General features: G+C 42.5%; 2 protein-coding genes across 2 annotated transcripts in view; one reads left to right on the forward strand and one right to left on the reverse strand.

Annotated features, from left to right (window-relative positions):
* CDK1 (cyclin dependent kinase 1) overlaps positions 1-1,231 on the reverse strand; it is a 28,005-nt gene extending 26,774 nt beyond the window's left edge. The window contains exon 1 of the mRNA XM_045581829.1: positions 1,220-1,231. The gene's annotated coding sequence lies outside the window, so the exon portion shown is untranslated. The remainder of the gene's footprint in view (positions 1-1,219) is intronic.
* A 12,477-nt stretch (positions 1,232-13,708) lies between these two features.
* The window catches only part of ANK3 (ankyrin 3), a 560,461-nt gene continuing 553,980 nt past the window's right edge, over positions 13,709-20,189 (forward strand). The window contains exon 1 of the mRNA XM_045581850.1: positions 13,709-13,964. Coding sequence (XP_045437806.1) covers positions 13,905-13,964 — 60 coding nt within the window. The 5' untranslated portion in view covers positions 13,709-13,904. The remainder of the gene's footprint in view (positions 13,965-20,189) is intronic.

Genomic DNA, 20,189 nt, shown 5'->3' on the forward strand with positions numbered 1-20,189 from the left:
ACAGGTTTTACTTTCACTTAACAATGGTACGGTACTGATGGTTCAGGGTGGGTGTAATTTGTGTTTGACAGTCATAAAGTGGTTGGCTAAAGAGTACATTTCCATCCCAAAGCTATGTATGTCCACTCCCTTGCGAGGCTGGCATGGCTGATGTGAGGATAGCCATTGCCCCCACGACAGAAAAGAGCTGGGAGAAAGTCACCGGATTTTAGGGCCCCAAGGTCCTCGGAGGGAGGAGATTGGGGGTTGTCTATCTGGCCTGTTTACTGTATGTGTGTGGCTACAGCTGCGAGCCTGAGTGTACACGGAGCCCAGCACCCCCACAGGCATGACTTTCTTTTCTGTGAGAACCACCCATCAGTCTTTAGCTCGGTCTGTGTCAGCACCCCAGGTCTCCTGACCACTTATAATTGCTCTCAGTCACTCTGATTAAAAGGTACAATTTTTGTCGCCTGAAAACATGGGTTTTCATGAGGAAGTCTGAGATGAGAGCTGTCAGGACATCTTACCCTAGAGCAGCATTTCCCCCTGGACCTCGGCACTACTGACGCTGGGAGCCAGATGGCTCTGTGGAGGGCTGTCCTGTGCACTGTGGGATGTTCAGCAGCACTCCTGTTCTCCGCTCATTAAATGCCGGTTGTGACAAGAAAACAATGTCTCCAGACATTGCCAAACGTGTCCTGGGGAACAAATAGCCCCAATTGAGGACCACTGCCTGAAACCCATGTCCCATGAGGAGAAATTTCTGCCTCTGGTAAGTCTGAAGAGTACTAGTATATCATCTCTCTTCTTTTTTTACTCCGTGACCTAAGAGGAGTAAGGAATCCTCTCTAACTGAACTGCACACCCCTCAAGACTGAAGGGAACTGAAGCCAGCTTCCAACAGGGGGCTCCTAATTGTTTTTTCGTCAGTTTAACAAATTTTAGCTGGTGTTACCCAATAACTTGTTGGTTTCTCTTGTAAGAATTTGATGGCTCAGAATCCATCGTTCTTTCCTTATACTTTCCTCAAAAAAGTTTCCTTGACAGAACCTCAAAAAAATGTTCAGGTCTTTGGGTTGTTGTTCTTAATCCTCATCCCACGATATTTCCCCCCATTAATTCCTAGAGTACAAGGGAGAGTGGGAGGGAACTGGGTGAGAATAAACTTGTGCTACTTCAGGCCTTCTAGTTTGCAGTAATGTGTTCCAGCGGCAGCGGCCATAGGAAACCAACACACCAAGCGCAGATCAACGTGACACGCCCCCAGTTCCCCAAGTGGAAGCTTTCGACAGGGCTGATTACAGAGGTAAATGGGGGCCCATCTCCCAAGGAATCTTGTACATTAGAGCCACGTTTCTTTAGGTTTTAAAGAGCTTCAGGATTATCTCTTCAAATTGCAGGCCCTCTGACAGGCCCTGTGCCATGGCTGTTACTGGGTGTAGCCCAAGGCTGGGCACACCGTGGGTACTTCCTCCTAAATGTTACTGGTTGACTGCCAGCTGTGCACAAGGCACCATGACAACAGGACCCAGAGCTGGGAGAGGGGGGTGGAAGGAACTTGCCTAGGAGTATGCAGAGTGTCTGGCGAATGCAGGGAACAGAGTATTCTTCTAGATATGCATCATCACACCAAGGCCCTGGAAGGACATTTATGTTGCTGTTGCAGAGGAAGCCCCACGATCTGTCATTTCTGACTCCACCATTAGGCCTGTTAGCCACAGTGATCCACTAATGCATCAGATACAACCTGTGTCTTTTTGCATCTTCTTTGGCCTAATTGTCCCTGGCAGCTGACAGCCATTTCCCGGGCTTTCACCAGGAGTCCATGGTGATCATAATAATCACAAGACCACTGATCCCTGTTTATAGACGACCTACCAAGGGGCAGGTGCTTTACACACAGTATCTCTAGTTACTAAGCGACCATGAAAAGTTGGTACTATTACCGTATAATATCTTCTTATGCGTAAGTTAACTGAGGGTTAGAGAGAAAGTATTTTAACCCAAATCTCACAGGTGATCAATGATGGAGCCCAGATTCAAACGAAGGTCTGCCTGATGCCAAAGGCTTTCTCTTCTGTTACATAGTGATTGGCATATGGTAAGGTCTTAATGTTAGCTAGCTTCTATTGTTATCATTATGCCTGTGGCTACAGCTGCCGGCCTGATTGTCCATGGAGCCCAGCAGTCCCACAGGCATGGAGGTAGTCCCCTTGGCCTTTCCAGGCCCTTTGTCCCCAGAGAGCTTCAAAGCCACGCAGACGCTCTATCGCTTCTTCATCTCCAACTTCCCACATATCCCATTGTTTCCAGAAATGGGAAAATGAAGGGGCCACCGTCAAAGGGGAACGCGTGGGGGAAACATATGCCTAAGAAGGCTCTCCTAGATTGAGCCTCTCTTTATCTAGCATCCTGCCCAATGGATTCCCTCTCTTCCTCCCTTGGTAGGCCCCTATGTAGACCTCCATGCCTGCATTGATACCACCCCAGAAGCCTCCACATCCTCACCTTCCGGCACACACATGCTGCTGTCTGAGAGGCAGGGTGGCTGAAGGATGGTGGGATTTGGGGAGAAAGTGAGGGATCCCTCTCCTGAAAACACGTCTTTTCTCATTTTTTGTCTCCCTTGTTGGTGTAGAACACCTCAACATTGGCAGAACTTAGGAAGGTAATGGGATGTGAGAACACGTAAAATTTAGTTGGGGCAAAAATGTTCTTAGTACAGTGTTATAAACAGGTCTCGGAGAGCTCCGAGCAGGTGAGGCAAGCATGAAACACACATGGTCCTTTACCCTTATCTCTGACTTGTGTCAGGCATCGCATTGATCATGGCACCTTCTCCATTGACCCCAGACCAGTCATTTGATATAACATTCTAAGGGACAATCATTGGTAATGGAAAGCGTTTAAAGATGGGTTGCTTCCTAAGTTGTGAATCCACTTAGCAATTCCTGAATTTCTACCCACCTGTTAATGCCCAGGTCCCATCCTGTTCATTTGGGGAAGACTTCCCTACCCATACTGATATTTGTCTCTCCTGTATTCCTTTCCTTTGATATCGATATAGCCAGGGCAGGATCCAGATTTAATGGGGACAGAAGCTTATCAACAGCATTGTAATATTTTCTATATAGAAAATTGAAAGATAATTCAACTTCCCCTCTAGTGGATTTAAAGTTTGTTTAGAAAGTTTATTTTGGCTTCGTACTAATTATTGATAATGCCACATAAAATTTCAAGGTGTTCTGTACTCTGGGAAAACCATGATCAATTTTCTGCCATGTATAGTCAGAAATAGTCTCATGTTTGATGGTATTCGTTGACCAGATTGTGTTCAGAGTTCTCATGTCATCGAGTTTAGTTCTAGGAAGGATGCATCTACATATCTGAAAGGGTTGTGGCTGACCCATTACACTGTGGCAATGGAAACTTGGCAGCTCCCGTGGAGCACCAACTCAGGAATGTTCCTCTCTGAGCACTCTGGTCAGGATCCCCTCAGTGCGAGCAAAGCCATGTTCCCTCTGAAGCAGGAACGAGGCTTGCAGACATGTGCCCAGAATCAGCTCTTACCCAGAAAGTTGGAGGCAGAGCTGGACTAGAACCAGGGTACATACTCCAGGCTTCTTGCACTCTCTCCCATTGCTTTAGAAAGCTCAGAACACTCTGGCTATTTAAAAAAATACTCCCAGGATTCAGCCCTTTCACTACATCTAGTAAAATACCTATGAGAATTCAAAAACATAGTTTTTAATGAATGAATGAACAGATGGACAAGTGAGTGAAGGAAGAACACACAACCAAGCTTCTCCAAATAAAATTTGTTTGCTCTTTTTTTCCATCATGTTGTATGCACTTCAATGGCTCATTTAACTGAATTTCAGGCTTATCTTTTTGTCTGCTTGGATTAAAGTTGTGGTGAAATCATAGAAGGTTAGCCTTGGGAGAGATCCTAAAGATCACATAGTTCAATTTTTTAAAATTTTTAATGGAGTGGGAAACTGAAACTGAAAATGTTTTAGTTATTGTGTAGGGCCTCAAAGTAGCTCTTCTGAATCCTGATCCCAACCTCTGACACAGCTATTTGGTATTTCAAAACAAATGCTTATTGCTTCCTCTTAATAGGCTCAGAATTCAGAATCCTTTCACCTGCCTTAAAATCAATCATTTCCACATTTTCCTGCCCTCCTTTACTTTTATTTAAGACACGTGTTCAACATCATGGGCATGCCAAGGAACATGGTCCGTACCCTGAAAGAATTTATAATCCAGTTAAGAGGAGAAACACCTACATGACTTTTATCACAGCAGGACATAATTATAGGGAAATTCCTGTTTATTTCCCCTGAACTCAGTGTGAAATAAAAGTTGTTTCCCCTTTGGACCGTATTTTTTATTTTATTTTAATGAGCCATTTGAAAAATGGCATCCTAAGAGTTAAATTTGTTCAGCAAGGCTGTTTATCTAAACAGTAGAATTTTAGTCACATAAAAATGAAACTGTTACTTTGAAGGTTAGTGCTTTTTAAATGGAGCAGAATATTGTATTTGGTCATTGAACTAACTGGCCACACATAGTTGGTGTATTTTGTTTTTGTAGGTCTTTGGGGTTAAAAGTTAAGGGATGTGGCTGAGACAGCACCAGCCAAATGCTTCCCCCACCAACTCTATGACACCAACCACGAGAAATAGCCTCAGCCAGACCTGGGAAGAGGTAAAATGTGATGAAGAGTTGTTACAAAACATTCATTCAGCAGATATGTATAAATACTTCTTGGATCCGTACTATATGCCAAGTACTGCTGACAATTCTGATGATCAGACTGTGAATAAAAGGAATAGCGATCCCTGCTTCTATAGAGCTTACCTTCTAGTGGAGCAGACAGGCAATGAACAATAGACTGGAAAACTTGCATAGTAATGAGTGCTATGCTGAGGGGAAAATAGTTGATGAGAAAGCATAGACTGGAGGATCAGGGAAGTCTTCTGGGGAAAACTGCCCTTGAGGCTGAGACCTTTCTGACAAGAAGGAGGTGACTGAGAAAGACTTGGAGGAAGAGCAGCAAAGATGCTCTAGTCAGAAGGAGCATGGAGTGGAGAGGCTGTGAGGCCATAAGGGACTGGGCAGTCTTAGAAACAGGGCCTGGGTTGCATGGCTGGGGCTTGCAGAAGGGTGAGAGGGCAGGGGGTGAGGTCAGAGAGGCACTCAGGAGCCAGACCACATGAAGTTGATGGAAAAAAAGTTTCGTTTTTACTCCAAAGGCAGTAAAAGCCACTGAAGGGTTTTGAGCAGGGAAGTCATGTGATCTAATTTACATAAAAAACATTGTTATATCCTGGAGAGATGGAATTCAATGGCCCAAATATTCACTCTCTGACCATTTACAGAAAAAGTTTGCTGACCTCTGATCTAGATTGTAATAAAGAGGAGGAGAAATGGAAGAGATAAACGATATCCGTACACCTGGGAGACAGTGTATTCAGAGAAATATTCATGGCATATCATACATATTTTTCAAGTGCTCTGCCAAGAAAAGGCCCCAGCTGTAAAGAGGTGATTCATAAAAATAAATTTCAAATGTCATTGTCACATAAGTCAACAAATAATATCATGCAGCATTTATGTAGTGTCTCTATATTTCCATTCTATTCATCAATAATTTTATTAAAGTAATCCACTATAGATTTATGAATTCAGTGTGAGAGGGTTAGTAATGGAAAATATACATATCAATAAGTTGGAAGAGCCATAAAAAAAAATACAGAATTCAGCCAGGGAGTCAAACAACATTAATTTAACATTAATAATATGCTAGGTCCAATGCCAGGAGCTGGTGCACACAATGGCAAACAGGAAAGTCACTGTCATTTGCCCTAGCCGTGTGGTTCAGTTGGTTGGACACCATCCCATGCACCAAAAGCTTGCCTCAGGGGTTGCCAGCTTGATCCCCAGTTGGGGGTGTGTAAGAGGCAGCCAATTGATGTTTCTTTCCTTGATGTTTTTCTCTCTTCCTCTTGTTCTAAAAAATAATAATAGTTTTAAAAACTATTAAAAAATAAAAAGAAAGTCATCATCTCTGCTTTCCTTGGACTTGGAGTTTAATGTTTTCTTATGGGCAAGACCTGCAGGACTGTGTGTAAGCACTTTTGTCTGAATAAAGAAAGACCTTTTACTTTTTTTTTTTTCAAGACACTTTACCTCCATCTGTAGGAAACTCTAAAAATGTATTGATTTTCTTAGAGCCTTATGTTAATATATATATCTCCAAATCCACTCTAACTGTGATGTGAATGGTGCTGAGATAAGAGACCTTTTTGCAGTATAGAAATGTGTTTTGTTATATGTGCAAGCACCAAAGATATATGTTCAGGAGAAAAATTATGATATTATAAAGAAGAACAGCACTGCGCTGAAAGATTATGAAGATAGCTTCTCTAGTTATCAGTTTTTACAGTACTAAATCAGTGATCCATAATTATGGTTATATCTGTATCCTGAGTGTGTACACAAGAATTTCATATGGCTCTCCAAAACTTTCAATGTGAAATTTAAGCAAGCTTTATACTGTAATTGAAAGTGCGGGCAAGGGGAAGAGTGTGGAGAAATAAAGTGGTCAGATATAGGGCATCCAATGACCAGAGAGTTTTGGTACTTTCTTTTTCTTTTCTTTTTTAATATATTTTATTGATTTTTTACAGAGAGGAAGGGAGAGAGATAGAGAGCTAGCAACGTCGATGAGAGAGAAACATCGACCAGCCGCCTCTTGCACACCCTACCGGGGATATGCCTGCAACCAAGGTACACGCCCTTGACTGGAATCGAACCTGGGACCCCCCCAGTCCGCAGACCGATGCTCCACCACTGAACCAAACCGGTTTCGGCAAGTTTTGGTACTTTCTAAGGGTACATTTGAGGGGAGTGGTGGAGAGTTGTATTGGTGTGTTTTTATTTTAATTAAATCTAACTTATTTATTTTCTTCTTGATTTGAAGTTAGAAACTTAGACTCGAAATCCAAGGTCCTATATGGCATAGTGGTGTACAGTTAGAATTCTTAGGCACAGAAGTCCCACTTAAGGCCATAGAAACAGCTCTATAAAGCACAAAGACAGAATCAGGCAATTCCACTGGAGCTGGGAGCGAAGCGTGCATGGGCTAGGTCAAGAGCTTGTGATTATTTTTTCCCTGTGTTCAGATCAAAGATGAAAACATATATGAACTAAGAGAGGCTGGTTCTGGTTTAGCAGAATAAGAATGGGGAAGAGTAAAGGAAGCAAGAGGAAAGTAAGGGTATGTAGGACGGAAGAAAATATTTTATTGAAAGTCTGTTTTTCTTTCTTCTTCCGGTTCTTGTCTTAAGAAGTCACTTTCTTTTATTCCTTCCCACTGTGTTTTAAATTCTGTGCCAGTGAACAAAATTAAGTCTTTCCTTTTTTGTTCACAAGCACACTAACTAGAGTCAACACAGTTCATTTCACTGGGAATGCAGGCAAGGGTAATAAAGTCAGCTTTTCCTTATTAATATGTGACTGAGTTACCAATTTCTTTCCATTGCTAATTAGTTCTGCTTTATGGTAATCCTTTAAGTGTATTTTTTTGAGGCTGATAGTACTATTATTCATGTTACCATCACTTTATAGGTTTTTGGAATCCCAGGCTAAAATGAGTAAGAGGAATTGATGAAAAGTTATTGTAATCAAAATAGAGATAAAGCACACCACATACTGGTCTTTTCTGTAACTTTGCTATGAAGTTGATTATTATTATGGTCGTTTTTCTATGAAGTTTATTATCCCATTTCATAAACTACTTTGTCATTGGGTTTTTAATGTCATTAATTAGTTGTCTCAAATAGGTTGAGTCAGACAGTGTTTGTTTTTCCATAGCAGATATCAGAATAAATTTCTTTTCAACTGTTTAAGAAATTTAAAGAATAAATTAATAGAAGTAGACACTAAAATAAGTTATTTAACCATATTCTACATGGGATTACAAAACTTACTCAATATATAAACATTACACTCTCATTCCAGTTGACCTTGATAAAAATATTGCTAAGCCATCATTTTTATTGTATATTTAGAAGAATGAGTTTCTACCCACTTGAGACCATAAATGGAGAGAAAGGCCAAAAGCCACAGAGAGAAAACATTTTGGTTCAACTTTGTGCTTGGTGAGCTGTTTTCCCTCATAAAATTTACAAATTAAGGGAGATATTTCTATATACAGTCACAGTCCCCACGAGTAGTGGTAACCAAATATATATTTATCTCACTTGAGAAATGCTCTTAAGTTGCTTATTTTATTAAACAAACACATATTCATTAACCATAATCTCCTGAAATGTTCTCACAGGTGAAAACTTTGTTTTCTTTGTTCATTGCAGATTTTATAGACACCATGAAAGGAATTAGCTTTTCCCTCTTGCTAATGGTCAGGTGGAAAATTCCTACTGCTTAAACATAACAATGAGTTACAGTCTAAGTTGGAGAGATACTATTCTGGCAAAACTGGAGTGTCTAATTGAAGTTGTGGAGAACTATAAATGTAGAAGCAGAGTGAGGGGAAAAGAGAAAAGTTCATTCAGTCCTCCTTCTTCTGGTAGTTCTTAAGATAACATTAGGTGGCTTAAGAACAGGGCATTAAATAATGTTGAATGATGTAATAAGATACTCCCTTTCTGTCCCTTTTCAATCCTTCTGTAACATTGAGGAGAAAGTACACATCTAGTGCCACTGTTCATGCCTCCTTAACGTGTGCTAAGAACAAAGAGACGGTCTCAGGTGAAATGCAGAATAAAACAAAGAATTCACAGATTTTGTTTGCATCATATCTGCTTAGTGCAAGTGAATATGATTTTCCATGGACATGTAAGATAATGTTTCTTTTAACAATAAATGTGTTTAGGTAAAAAGTAAGTTAATTTTTTTAAAAATATATATTTTATTGATTTTTTACAGAGAGGAAGAGAGAGGGACAGAGTTAGAAACATCGATCAGCTGGCTCTTGCACACCTCCTACTGGGGATGTGCCCGCAACCAAGGTACATGCCCTTGACTGGAATCGAACCTGGAACCTTTCAGTCTGCAGGCCGATGCTCTATCCACTGAGCCAAACTGGTTTTGGCCAAAGTAAGTTAATTTAAATAAAAAAGAAGAAAAGGTAAATTGCCAATATGACAAGTATTGTGAAGAGGCTGAGTTTGGAATATTAGAGTCCTTTAAATATAGATTAAATTATCTTCACCCAGACTTCTTATAGTCTTCTTCTTTTTTTTTTTTTTTTTTTAATATTCCCTCTCCCCCTCTCTGTTCTTTTCTACCCTCTATCATTCAACAAAACGTAGTGAGCCAGAATAAAATGTGCCTTACACTGTGCTGGGCACTGTGAACCCAGAAATACAGAGATTACATCATCTTTGCTTTCAACCTGCTCAGTCTCACTGGAGACACAGATATGCAAACAATTACTCCATAGTGAGAAATGTGATGTGTGTGCAAGGTTTGGTGTAACCCAGAGGAGGGAGAGCCACGAGGGAAGCAAGAAAGGTGTCAGGTTTCGACCTTGGGAGTCAGTCCTATGAAATTTGGTCCAAGTTCATAAATATACCCTTAATTTACTTCAGCAAGCCTCTATTGAGCCAGGTATTGCATTAGATATTGGGTATTTGGATGGAAAAAGATACAGTTGGAGCTTCAAGAGGCTATTGATTTCAAGAGGAGACAGACAAGAAGAGCAATGGTTATACTAGGATAGGTTTATATTTTTTAGCTGAAACCCCTGGGGCAGGTGTGTTTCATAATTCTGAATTCTTAGGACACTAACGTGGTGCATACACTGTATATTACGTAACCCTTGTAAACATGCCTGGGGCAGTACCCCATAATTAAAACGTATCAGTATTCACACTAAATGGAATAGAGACTATACAAAGCCCACATCAATTTCATTTAAGTTGGTTGTTTTTGTAATTTTTAAGGCTTCTAAATTGCAGAAAACTGTGGACCTATTCTTTAAAATAATTAGAAGTGTGCTGTAGGGTACTTTTGAAGGACAAAGAAAGGGCAGTGAACCACACTTTAACAGAAAAGGGGTCAGGGAAGGTTTCCGTAAAGATGTCTTTTCTGAATGAAGTCTTGCTGGGTGAATAGGAGTCCTCTCCACAGAGATGGTGGAGGAGGCAGAGGACTGGAGAATGGGGAGAGGCTTTCTAGGCAGTAGGAACAGCCCATAGGAAGGCAAGAGCCTTGATGTTCAGGGGATGGGGGTGTGTGGCAGGGGGAGGCTGGGAACTGCAAGTAATTCAGAACCTCCGAGTATATGGTGTCCTGAGACAAAGGTGGAGAAGGACATGGAAATGCTGATGGAGAACAGCTGAGATCAGGTGAAAGAGTGGACAGGGACCCTTCTTCAGTTTAACTTTTTCTGGAAAGATAGAGTTACTAAAAGATTTTTTTTTTAACAGTGTGTAGTTATGTGAATAGATTTAAAATATAGAAGAATCGTAATACTGAATGAGAGAGTTAATGCACTGTACAAAATTAAGAGGTGATTGTAATTGCTTGGATGGGAGATTATGAGAAAATGCATGTTGCCGTGGTTTGGGATATAGCAATTGCTCAATAAATTGTAGCAATTATAAGGTCAATGTTGGGGCTGGAGTGGGGATGAAGAAGAAGGAATGATGGAGATATTCTAAGGAATGATTTTGGACTAAGTATTGATTGGACTAGGAGGGAGTAGGGTACAGTCTCCTCTCTTTCATGACCTTCAGGCCTCTTCCTCTGGCTTGGAAGTCTGTGTTGCTTGGCATTCCATTTGGACATGAAATACGGGTTTGAGAAACAGGAAAATTGTCTTAGTTGGATTTTGGAGTCATTATGTGATAGCCAAAGTCTTAACGTGGATGCGATCAGCAAGACAACGCATCGTATGAGAGATTTTTCTAGACTCAGATCAAAATCCTAGAAAACACTTAAGGGGAAGAGAAAGTCACTGACAGCCAGCCATGTTACGTGCTCTTGAAGATCAACTGAGATAAGGTCTGGAAAAATCCGTAATGGGTGTGTCCAATAGGAGGTCAGCTGTTATTTGAGAAGAATAGTTTTATTAGAGAGGAGGGGCAAAAGCCCAGTTACTATGAAGGATGGAGTGTGCATGTGGGAAAATCTGTGTTGACTGCTCTCCTTTTCAGATACTTGGCTGTGAAAGGAGAAACGGAAGGACAAAACTAGAGGCAGTCCTGGGCTATGGGCTGCATGGGCAGGTTTTTGGTTCAGTTTCAGATTTTCAAGGTAGAAGCGGTGCTGCCAGATGCCCCGTTCTGACTTGTAGTCAGCGCTTTTTTGGTTGTGTTGCAGCCTGTCTCTGGAGGCGAAGTGTCTTTAACCGGAACACAAGTGTTTCTCAGAAACAGCCGGCCAGACAAGCTCTGGGCTGGAATAGCTCTGCAGGAAAGCATGTCTTCCTGGGCTGTATCCCAGATGCTGCCTTCCCATAGAGCGTTTGCACTTTCCTCCCTCTATTGTCTGCCGGGTTGGCTGTTTGCCACTTGTTTAAGGTGTGCTTATGGCCACCTAAGTGCCACGGAACCGGCTTAAAAATACCTGTATCCCCGTAGGATTTACTAAGGCGATTCTCTCCCCAGCCACCCCACCTATGCTTGTAGCCTGTATGGTCTACTTCACATATTTGATTTAGCTTAAACAATGCCTCTGAGTGGCCAAGGGGATACAACACCAGGTGAGGCACAGTGGGGGGCAAACATCAGGACATTTGCCCCCGTGGACCTGATAACCCACTGTATTGCAAATAATGATAACAGTGCTACTTAAACTTGAAGGAAGTAGATCTCTTTGGAAAGTTGTTGAAAACTGTGTATCTCCATCCCATGAAACAGCACACAGAATTCAATATAGAATTTCTGCCTTTCTTTTTTTTTTTTTTCTTGTTAAATTCTGAAGTAGTTTAGAAAACTCCAGTTAAGGAATACCAAACTATAGAGCCATTAGTCCTCTACGAGTGACCTCAGCTAAGGGAAGGTTTCTGAGACTTTGCAAGGTTTGCCTGTCTTGCAAAGGTTTTGTGAGGACCAAGTGAGATACTATGAATAAAGTGCTTCTTAGCACGGAGCCTGACACTGAGCTGATGCCCAATAGGTGTTATTTTAGCTTTATGATGTTATGAAGTAAGCTAGGTGTTAAATTCCAGGCCCAGCTAATGCCCTGGTCTCTGCTTGGGCATTATTCTGCCTTTGGTGGCTGCTAGTTGCCTAAACCATTGTTGGCTGTGTTCCATATTTCAGTCGTTCCCTCTCTACTTCTAGAATTTCTGCTTTCTCTATTCCTATTTGAGCAAATTACTATCTTTTTTAAAAAAAAATAATTTTTTTGGGGGGAAACACAGACTTTACATATAGTTGCTTAAAAAAGAAACTGGACTCCTACCAAGAATAGAAAACATGCGTTCACTTGAAAGTAACAGTAACAATAAACAGTGAAACTGAACAATAAAAACTTAACAATGCTATAAATTCTAGTTAGATGCCAGTGCCTACCTAGGGTTTTGAGCCTGGAGCTTGCTCCTTGAGAAAAAGGAGGTTTACTGAGTGTTTGAGAGAGAGAGAGAGTACTTTCTTCTTGTAATTAGAATTGAAAGAGAATTGAAAAGGGAATAACTTTCACTAGCTGGTTTTGCTCAGTGGATAGAGCATCAGCCTGCGGACTGAAGGGTCCTGGGTTCGATTCTGGTCAAGGTCACATGCCCAGGTTTCTGGCTCCATCCCCAGTAGGGGGCATGCAGAAAGCAGCCACTCAATGATTCTCACCTTAATGTTTCTCTCTCCCCCCTTTTCTCTCTGAAAATCAATAAAAATGCTTTAAAAAAGGATAAAAAGAAAAGGGAACATCTAGCCAATGTGATTCGCTGTCATTTAACGCCCCAGCCCTACTCCATGGACCTACTAAACACCATCTCCCATGACTTCAGTTAGAGGCTCTCCCTTGGGGAGACACCATGTGAAGGTAGATAAGAGTAAATTCTGTGGGGCAGCAGCCTGAATCCAACTGTCCTCAGCCTCGGCCTGGACTGGAGTCCCGCAAAGCCTTGTCATTTGAGCTCCTGGAAACAAGGACACCCAGAGGTCCTGCCCTGGGTTCCTTGCTGGAGCAGGCTCAGTGCCTACATCACACCCCAGACGGCTCCAGGGCTTTGTTTTTTTATTGGGACAGGTAGCCAAGGCCATCCAGGTGCTGCTGGACATCGGTGGGGTGGCAGGGACGCTATAAACATGGTTCCCAAACGGTGTGCCTGGCGAGGGCTGCTTTTACGTAGACTGCATGCTACAGATGAATAATAAAAAAAAGCAAAGTTGTCAAAGGTGATTGTGTTCACTTACGCTTGAATAAGCCTCGATCAGTCAACTCATCAGCGATGATGATGATTATTTCGTTATCCTGGAGATGGCTAACTCAGCAGACCGCAGGGAACTGGACTTGCCCTCCCTCCCCTCCCGGAGCCACCTCTGCTCCCCTCCTCCCCAGGTAAGGCCACCTCCGCTCCCCTTCTCCCCTCCTCCCCTGCGCCCCGCCCCTCCTCCCCGCCGCCGATCGGACCCCCCGGGCGCCGGCCGATTGGGCAACGGGCGAGGGCTCCGGGCCGGGCCGCCGCGCCCCTACCTGAGCCGGGCCCGCCCCCCGCACACCGGCCGGGAGGCACCGGCGGGCACCGGGCGGGCACCTGGCGGGCGCTGCGGGCCGGGCCGGGGGAGGAGGCGGCGCGCAGGGCGGGCGGGCGGCGCGGGGCCGCGCGGACGAGGCGTTCCCGAGCCGCCGCCGAACTTTTCCCGGAGAAGTCCCGCGTTTGGGGGCCGGAGGCGCCGGGCGGGGAGCGGAGAGCGGAATTCCTGGAAAGGAGCGGCGGCCACAACATGGCCTCCTCCGCCTCTTCTGCAGCAGCCGGCGCCGAGGGCACCCTTCCTCCTGCGCAGGTGAGCGCCCCGCGGGGCCCCTGCTACCTGTGGCTTCCTGCCCGCAGCGGGGCGCGGGGCATCGGGTGCGCGGCGGGGGCCCGGGCCGGGGCAGGGGGTTCTCGGGAGCCAGGGGAGCTGCCTGGAACCCCGTCTTTCTGGGGGTGCCGGGAGGCGCGGAGGAGGCGAGCGGAGGGGGACCCGATCGATCCCGGCGGCGGCGGCCGGTGCGGGTCCCGCGGGACTGAAGTTGCAGCTCCGGGTGGAGACGGAGCCCGCAGTCCGCCCCGGCGCCCCGGCATCCCGTCCGGGTCCGGGAGGGAGGGAGGGAGGGCCGGAGGATGTGTGTTTCCGAAGCGTGTGTCTGGGAGGAAAAAAGCGTGGCCCAAGGCTCGGGGCGTCCTCACCTCCGTCCCCGCTCTTGGGGCTGCTCTGTTCTTGGCTCGTCCCGGGAACTCCGTGCCAGGACCCGTGTAGGCTGCGTGTTTGGCGGGGCGGGAGGTAATCAATCACCTGGTTCTGGAAGTTACCTTCAGTTAGGCTTTTTCTTTTCTTTTCTTTTCTTTCTTTTTAATATTTTATTGATTTTTTTTTTTTTTTAACAGAGAGGAAGGGAGAGGGATAGAGAGTTGGAAACATTGATGAGAGAGAATTAACGGTCAGCTGCCTCCTGCACATCCCCCACTGGGAATGTGCTCGCAACCAAGGTACCTGCCCTTGACCGGAATCAACCCGGGACCCCTCAGTCCGCAGGCCTACGCTCTATCCACTGAGCCAAACCGGTTTTGGCTCTTTCTTTCTTTCTCTCTTTCTTTTTTCCTTCCTTCCTTCCTTCCTTCCTTCCTTCCTTCCTTCCTTCCTTCCTTCCTTCCTTCCTTCCTTCCTTCCTTCCTTCCTTCCTTCCTTCCTTCCTTCCTTCCTTCCTTCCTTCCTTCCGGCGAATCTAGATACTTCATTGAACCCAATGAAAGTATACAATCTAAACATTAGGGCACAGAGAAAGAGCAGGCCAGTGCAGGGGCAGCGCCAGGGGGTGGCTTGCAGTGGGTTTACCTTCTCCCTGAAGCTTCTAGCTCCTTCCCATAGGCATGCAGGAAACACACACACCAAGTTAAAACCAGGTGCGTGATGTGCAGAGTCGCAGCTTTAAGATAAATCTCCTTCCTTCCACCCCCCACCCCCCACTCCCCAGCAGAAGGCCACCTTTAAGCCCAGAGGCTGTTAGTAGCAATTTTGCAGCTGCCACTGTGTGTATATAATAGAGGATAATTGGTTTAAAACACTCGCGTATGTCATGTTTGCATGTGCATAGAATGTCTAGGAAAGGGGAATGCAAGAGACAGCAGTTATCCTTGGGGTGGAACCTGGGACCAGTGAGAGAGATATTACTTTCACATATCTTTTTTCTTTTCTTTTTAAACCTTGGGTGTGATACCTATTTTAGAAAGAAAAAAAAGAGAGAGAAATATTACTTTTTAAAAAATGAGGCAAGTTTGAGAAACCTTGAAAAAGAGTAGTTTACCTAGTTTTCAATAATATAGAATTGCCCTTCAAACACACAAATCTAGCCCAGACCATTTCCTGTAGCTATCATCTATTGATAAAAATCATTGGAGCAGAAGGGGAAGTCTTCAAAAGAAGACTCGAGTGTTGACAAAGTCAGTGGGTAGGGTCTTATTGCCACCTTGATGCTGTTTTAATGTTGCTTGTGTGAGAGTGTGTGGCTTGTCTAATTTAGGAAGAGACCACTTTCTCTTTAAAAGCAGGCTTCAGGAGTCAGCGATCCTAGGGTTATACCAGACCTTATTCCAGCAGGAATAGGCCATCGCTGGTGGCCTGTGGTAGGAAGACTACAGGGAGACAGTCTCTGAGTGAACCCTGATTGCTGCTCTAGCAGTTTAGGCATCCTTATAATCTGCTGATCTGGGCTCAAAAGGGTTCATCTTTAAGGAAGCAAATCTCAACATGGAAAGTGAATGTTAAGTTAAAACCATAGCTATAAAACAAAAAGTGAAATAAAGCAGTTTATTGGCTACCTTTAATCAGCCAGGGATATCTAGAAGGCCGACTGAATTCTTAAATCAGAGGAGGATAAGTGAATTGTGAATCTGGACTGTAGTCACTAGTAGATGGATATTTATGGTGGGCCATTTAAGATGGTTCTGAGTGTTCTTTTAGTTGAAGCATAAACACATATCTATTTCATAATCTGCACAGCAATGTGTTAGGCTCCATAGCAGAGAATGCAGTGCAATGTCCTTATGGCGGTATTAAGACCAGTGGTGTGTTTTGGAATCCAAGGCAACATTGTGGATTCTGAACTTGTTTGCATTTTTGTGGCGGCAGTTACATGAGAACAGTGGTTTTTCCTTTATTTAGTATTACATTTTTTTCCCTCGTTCCCATTGTTAATGGCTTTACAGAGCAAGTGTGTGTACTCGATTCTAAAATAATATTTTGGTATTTGAAAAGAATATAATTGTTTTGAAGTCTCACGGGTTGTTCCTAGTTGACGTCCAATTAGTAACTTCTTTATGTAAAAGTTATCAATTTTTTAAATGCACAAAGTATTTGAATATTTTTTTTTTGTAGAATGTGTTACTGTAATTACAGGAAATCATTATAATCCAAATTGGAGGTCATGTGAAATTCTAGCCTAGAGAAATGGCAATTTTGCTTTTTAAAGACAAGCCAGACACCTGAAATCAGAAATACCAACTTTCTAATACATTTACACAAGAACAATTCTGAGTTAGTGAATTTTAATTAAAATGTTTAATCTTGCTACAATGTCTCCAAACTTGGTGAAGTCTACCTTTATGAAAAAGTCAAGGTTACTGATGATCTAACCAGATCTGAAGAAACCTTTCTCTGTTGGTATTGACTGTGCCTGTTCACATAACGGTACCTGTGAAGAAGCTTGCAAATGTGAATAGCAATGAGATGTTGGGTTAATGCTAAGGTACCGGAAATAGTAGGTCCATTTAATTAATTTTTCATTTTCATGCCAACATATAAAAACTGCATAAACTTTTAAAATTGCCTTCTATTTATGATATAATTTCAAAGTTATTTTGATATTATCTTGTTTCTATTCGACTTTTTTTTTTCACGAGAAGCCCAGCTGTGACTAGTTATAGACTGAAAGTTCTATTAAAGTTAAGTGCAAAATAATAATAATAATAATAATAATAATAATAAAATAAAGTTAAGTGCAATGTCTGTTTGAGTATCTTTTTTCTGACTGGACCTAAAAGATATGATAACATCTTCAAAATTTGTCTTCAGGGTTGAAATACACTCTGGACACTTATCCCAGTGCATTTGAAAGAGGGAAAACTATATCTTCCAATGGGTTTGTTTATTCAATAGAACATAAATTTTTCTAGAAACCAATCAGGCTCCTGTTGACCAAGGGAGTGAGATCAGTAGCACCCAAAGAGAACCAATTTTTTGATGTTTTATATAAGTTACTCCTAAACTTTCTCTCTTGGGAAGGTCTGTATAGAGTAATTAGTAAGTATCTTTTACTCTCTTTTTTATAAGATATGTTTTATTGATTTTTAGAAAGAGAGGAAGGGACAAGGATAGAGATAGAGACATCAATGAGAGAGAAACATCATTGATTGGCTGCCTCCTGCACACCGCTTACTAGGGATCAAGCCCACAACTGAGGCATGTGCCCTGACTGAGAATAGAACCAGTGTCCAGTTGGTTCCTGGATTGATGCTCAACCACTGAACCACACCAGCCTGGCTGTAAGTATCTGTGTGGACAGGAAGAAAACACATGAAAGTTAGATGTTTTCAGATCTGAGTAGATGGTACTACTTATTACATTATCAAGTACTAAAGACAGTTTATTTTGAGAAAAATGTTTTCTCCGAATAAACTGTCTTTAGTACTTGATAATGTCTATTAATAGAAATGGTTAAGTGAACTCACGTTTGGAATTAAAGGTTTAAAATGTGAAAGAGCCTAACTGTTTTGGCTTGGTGGATAGAGCATCAGCCTGTGAACTGAAGGGTCCCAGGTTCGATTCCAGTCAAGGGCACGTACCTTGGTTGCGGGCATGTCCCAGTGGGGAGTATGCAGGAGACAGCTGATCTATGTTTCTCTCTCATTGATGTTTCTGACTCTCTGTCCCTCTTCCTTCCTCTCTGTAAAAAAAAAAAAAAAAAAAAAAAAAAAAAAAAAATCAATAAAACCTATTTTAAAAAATGTGAAAGAAATTATTTTGGGATGTCTTTCTTAGATGATGCTTAGTTACTGCTATTTTCAGGTAATATTAAGGAAAGGGAAATAATGAAAAAATGTCCCTAACGTACATTGTTTCCTGGGTGGGTCATGCTTATTTGGACCTGGCCTGGTAGAGGAAAGAGGCAGAATGGAAATTAACAGCCATTGTAGAATAAGGAACGGTGTTGCTGATTTGGAAAGGTTATTTCCCAAAGTATGATTCATTACTAGCGATGTTGTGCCTCCAGCATTGAACTACATTTCCGCACTGTGCAGCTTCTTTTGGTATGCCAAGGTGTGATGCCAACACTCTGCCATGCAAGTGTGGGGCTTTTCTTTCCCTCCCCTTTCCCCAGGTCATGGCATTTTATACAAAACCCGGCAAAAAAGGAGCTTGGTGACTGCACCTTTGGCTTTAGCATCAAATACAGGGCTTGACATACAGCAGGCCCTCAAGTAATACTTGTTGAAGGAATGATGGAGTAAATGATGAGTAGATTTTAGAAGCAGCTTTAACCATTCGAATGAGAACTTGTGAGCTCCTTTCCTGTGAAAGGAAGTCTCAGTTATAGTCTTGGTTTTTACTCTCACGATGTTCATTACCCAAGTCACATGGAGTTTACATCCTACCCGACTCACAGAGAGTCGGCACCAGACCTTTTTCCATGCCTAGACTTTCGGTATCCTTTAATCATGTGCCTCAAATCTAGTGTGGGCTTTACTATATAATCAAAAAGGGGAAGTGTGGGCTACAGCACCTAAGAATTTAAGGAGAGGTGCATCAGGAAGCACAGAGACCTATACGTCCTAATTTCTATACTGAAAAATACCACGGAATAAAAACACGGGCAAAACGGCTCCGAGAACTGTCTGGAAAGTTGCTCTAGTTATTATTTTTAATGGTGGCCTAATATTTCCACTGTGGACAGACCATAATTTAATTGCTAATTTTCCTGTAAATAAACATTTATCTTGTGGCTAGTGTTTAGCCCCTACAAACAATGCTTCAAATAAGCATCCTTGTGCATTAAAAGGGCAAGGATACCCTTTTAATAACCCCCAGTGGGGTAGAGAAGACATATACATCTTTAAAAATAGCAGCCATAATTTTGTAGGCCACTCATGGTAGAGGCTGTACATTCAAAACATACTGTAGGGTAGGTGTTAGTACCCAGTCCATTTTATGCATGAAGAAACTGAGCTTCAAGAAGGCTAGGCAAGTTGAAATTTGGCAAGAGCTGAAACCGGACTTGAACCCCTCTCTGCTTGAGTAATGGAGAGAGTAATGGCAGTGAGATCAGAAAACCAAGGATGGAATTCCTATTCTCTGACTAAACTAGCTCTGTAACCTCAGACTCTTACCAGCTCTTGCACTACGGTTTCTCCACTGGAAAAAGGAGGGAGTTGGAATACACTGTTACTAAGGTTATTCCAGCTAAGACAGTCTATGATTTTTAAAAAAATGTAAATATTAGGTAAAGATAATTTGTAATAAAGGGGTACATTTTCTTGTTTCTTAGACATCCCTACCCCCCTCATATTTTGGCATTCCTGATGTTAGGGTAATTTTTCAAATGTTGGGGAAGTTTTAAGTTTATTTTATATTGTTTGTTTTAAATGATATGTTTTTCTCTGAAAATCTGATTTTAAAGAAATTGTGCTTTTTTTGTGTGCAATTAATGGTATATTACAGCGTAAGAAATTTATCAGTTTTAAGGGGAAATAGCAAGAGGACATCTCAGTGAGTTTGAGCTGGAGTGAACACTCAGCAAAGACAAAGGCTGTAAGTGGGATGTAGAAGAATAGGGACACCTTACAAAGTACCGTATTTTTCGGACCATAAGACGCTCCGGACCATAAGACGCACCAGTTTTTAGAGAAGGGAAATGAAGAAAAAAAGATTCTGAAACAAATAGTGTCCTAAAATATTTTATGTGCATTAAAACCCAACATCACAGTCATAAACACATGTAATCAACCCTGTAAAGTAAACAGCAGCATTTAGAAC

Source organism: Pipistrellus kuhlii, unplaced genomic scaffold (genome assembly GCF_014108245.1).
Source record: "Pipistrellus kuhlii isolate mPipKuh1 unplaced genomic scaffold, mPipKuh1.p scaffold_m20_p_15, whole genome shotgun sequence".
Lineage (NCBI taxonomy): Eukaryota > Metazoa > Chordata > Mammalia > Chiroptera > Vespertilionidae > Pipistrellus > Pipistrellus kuhlii.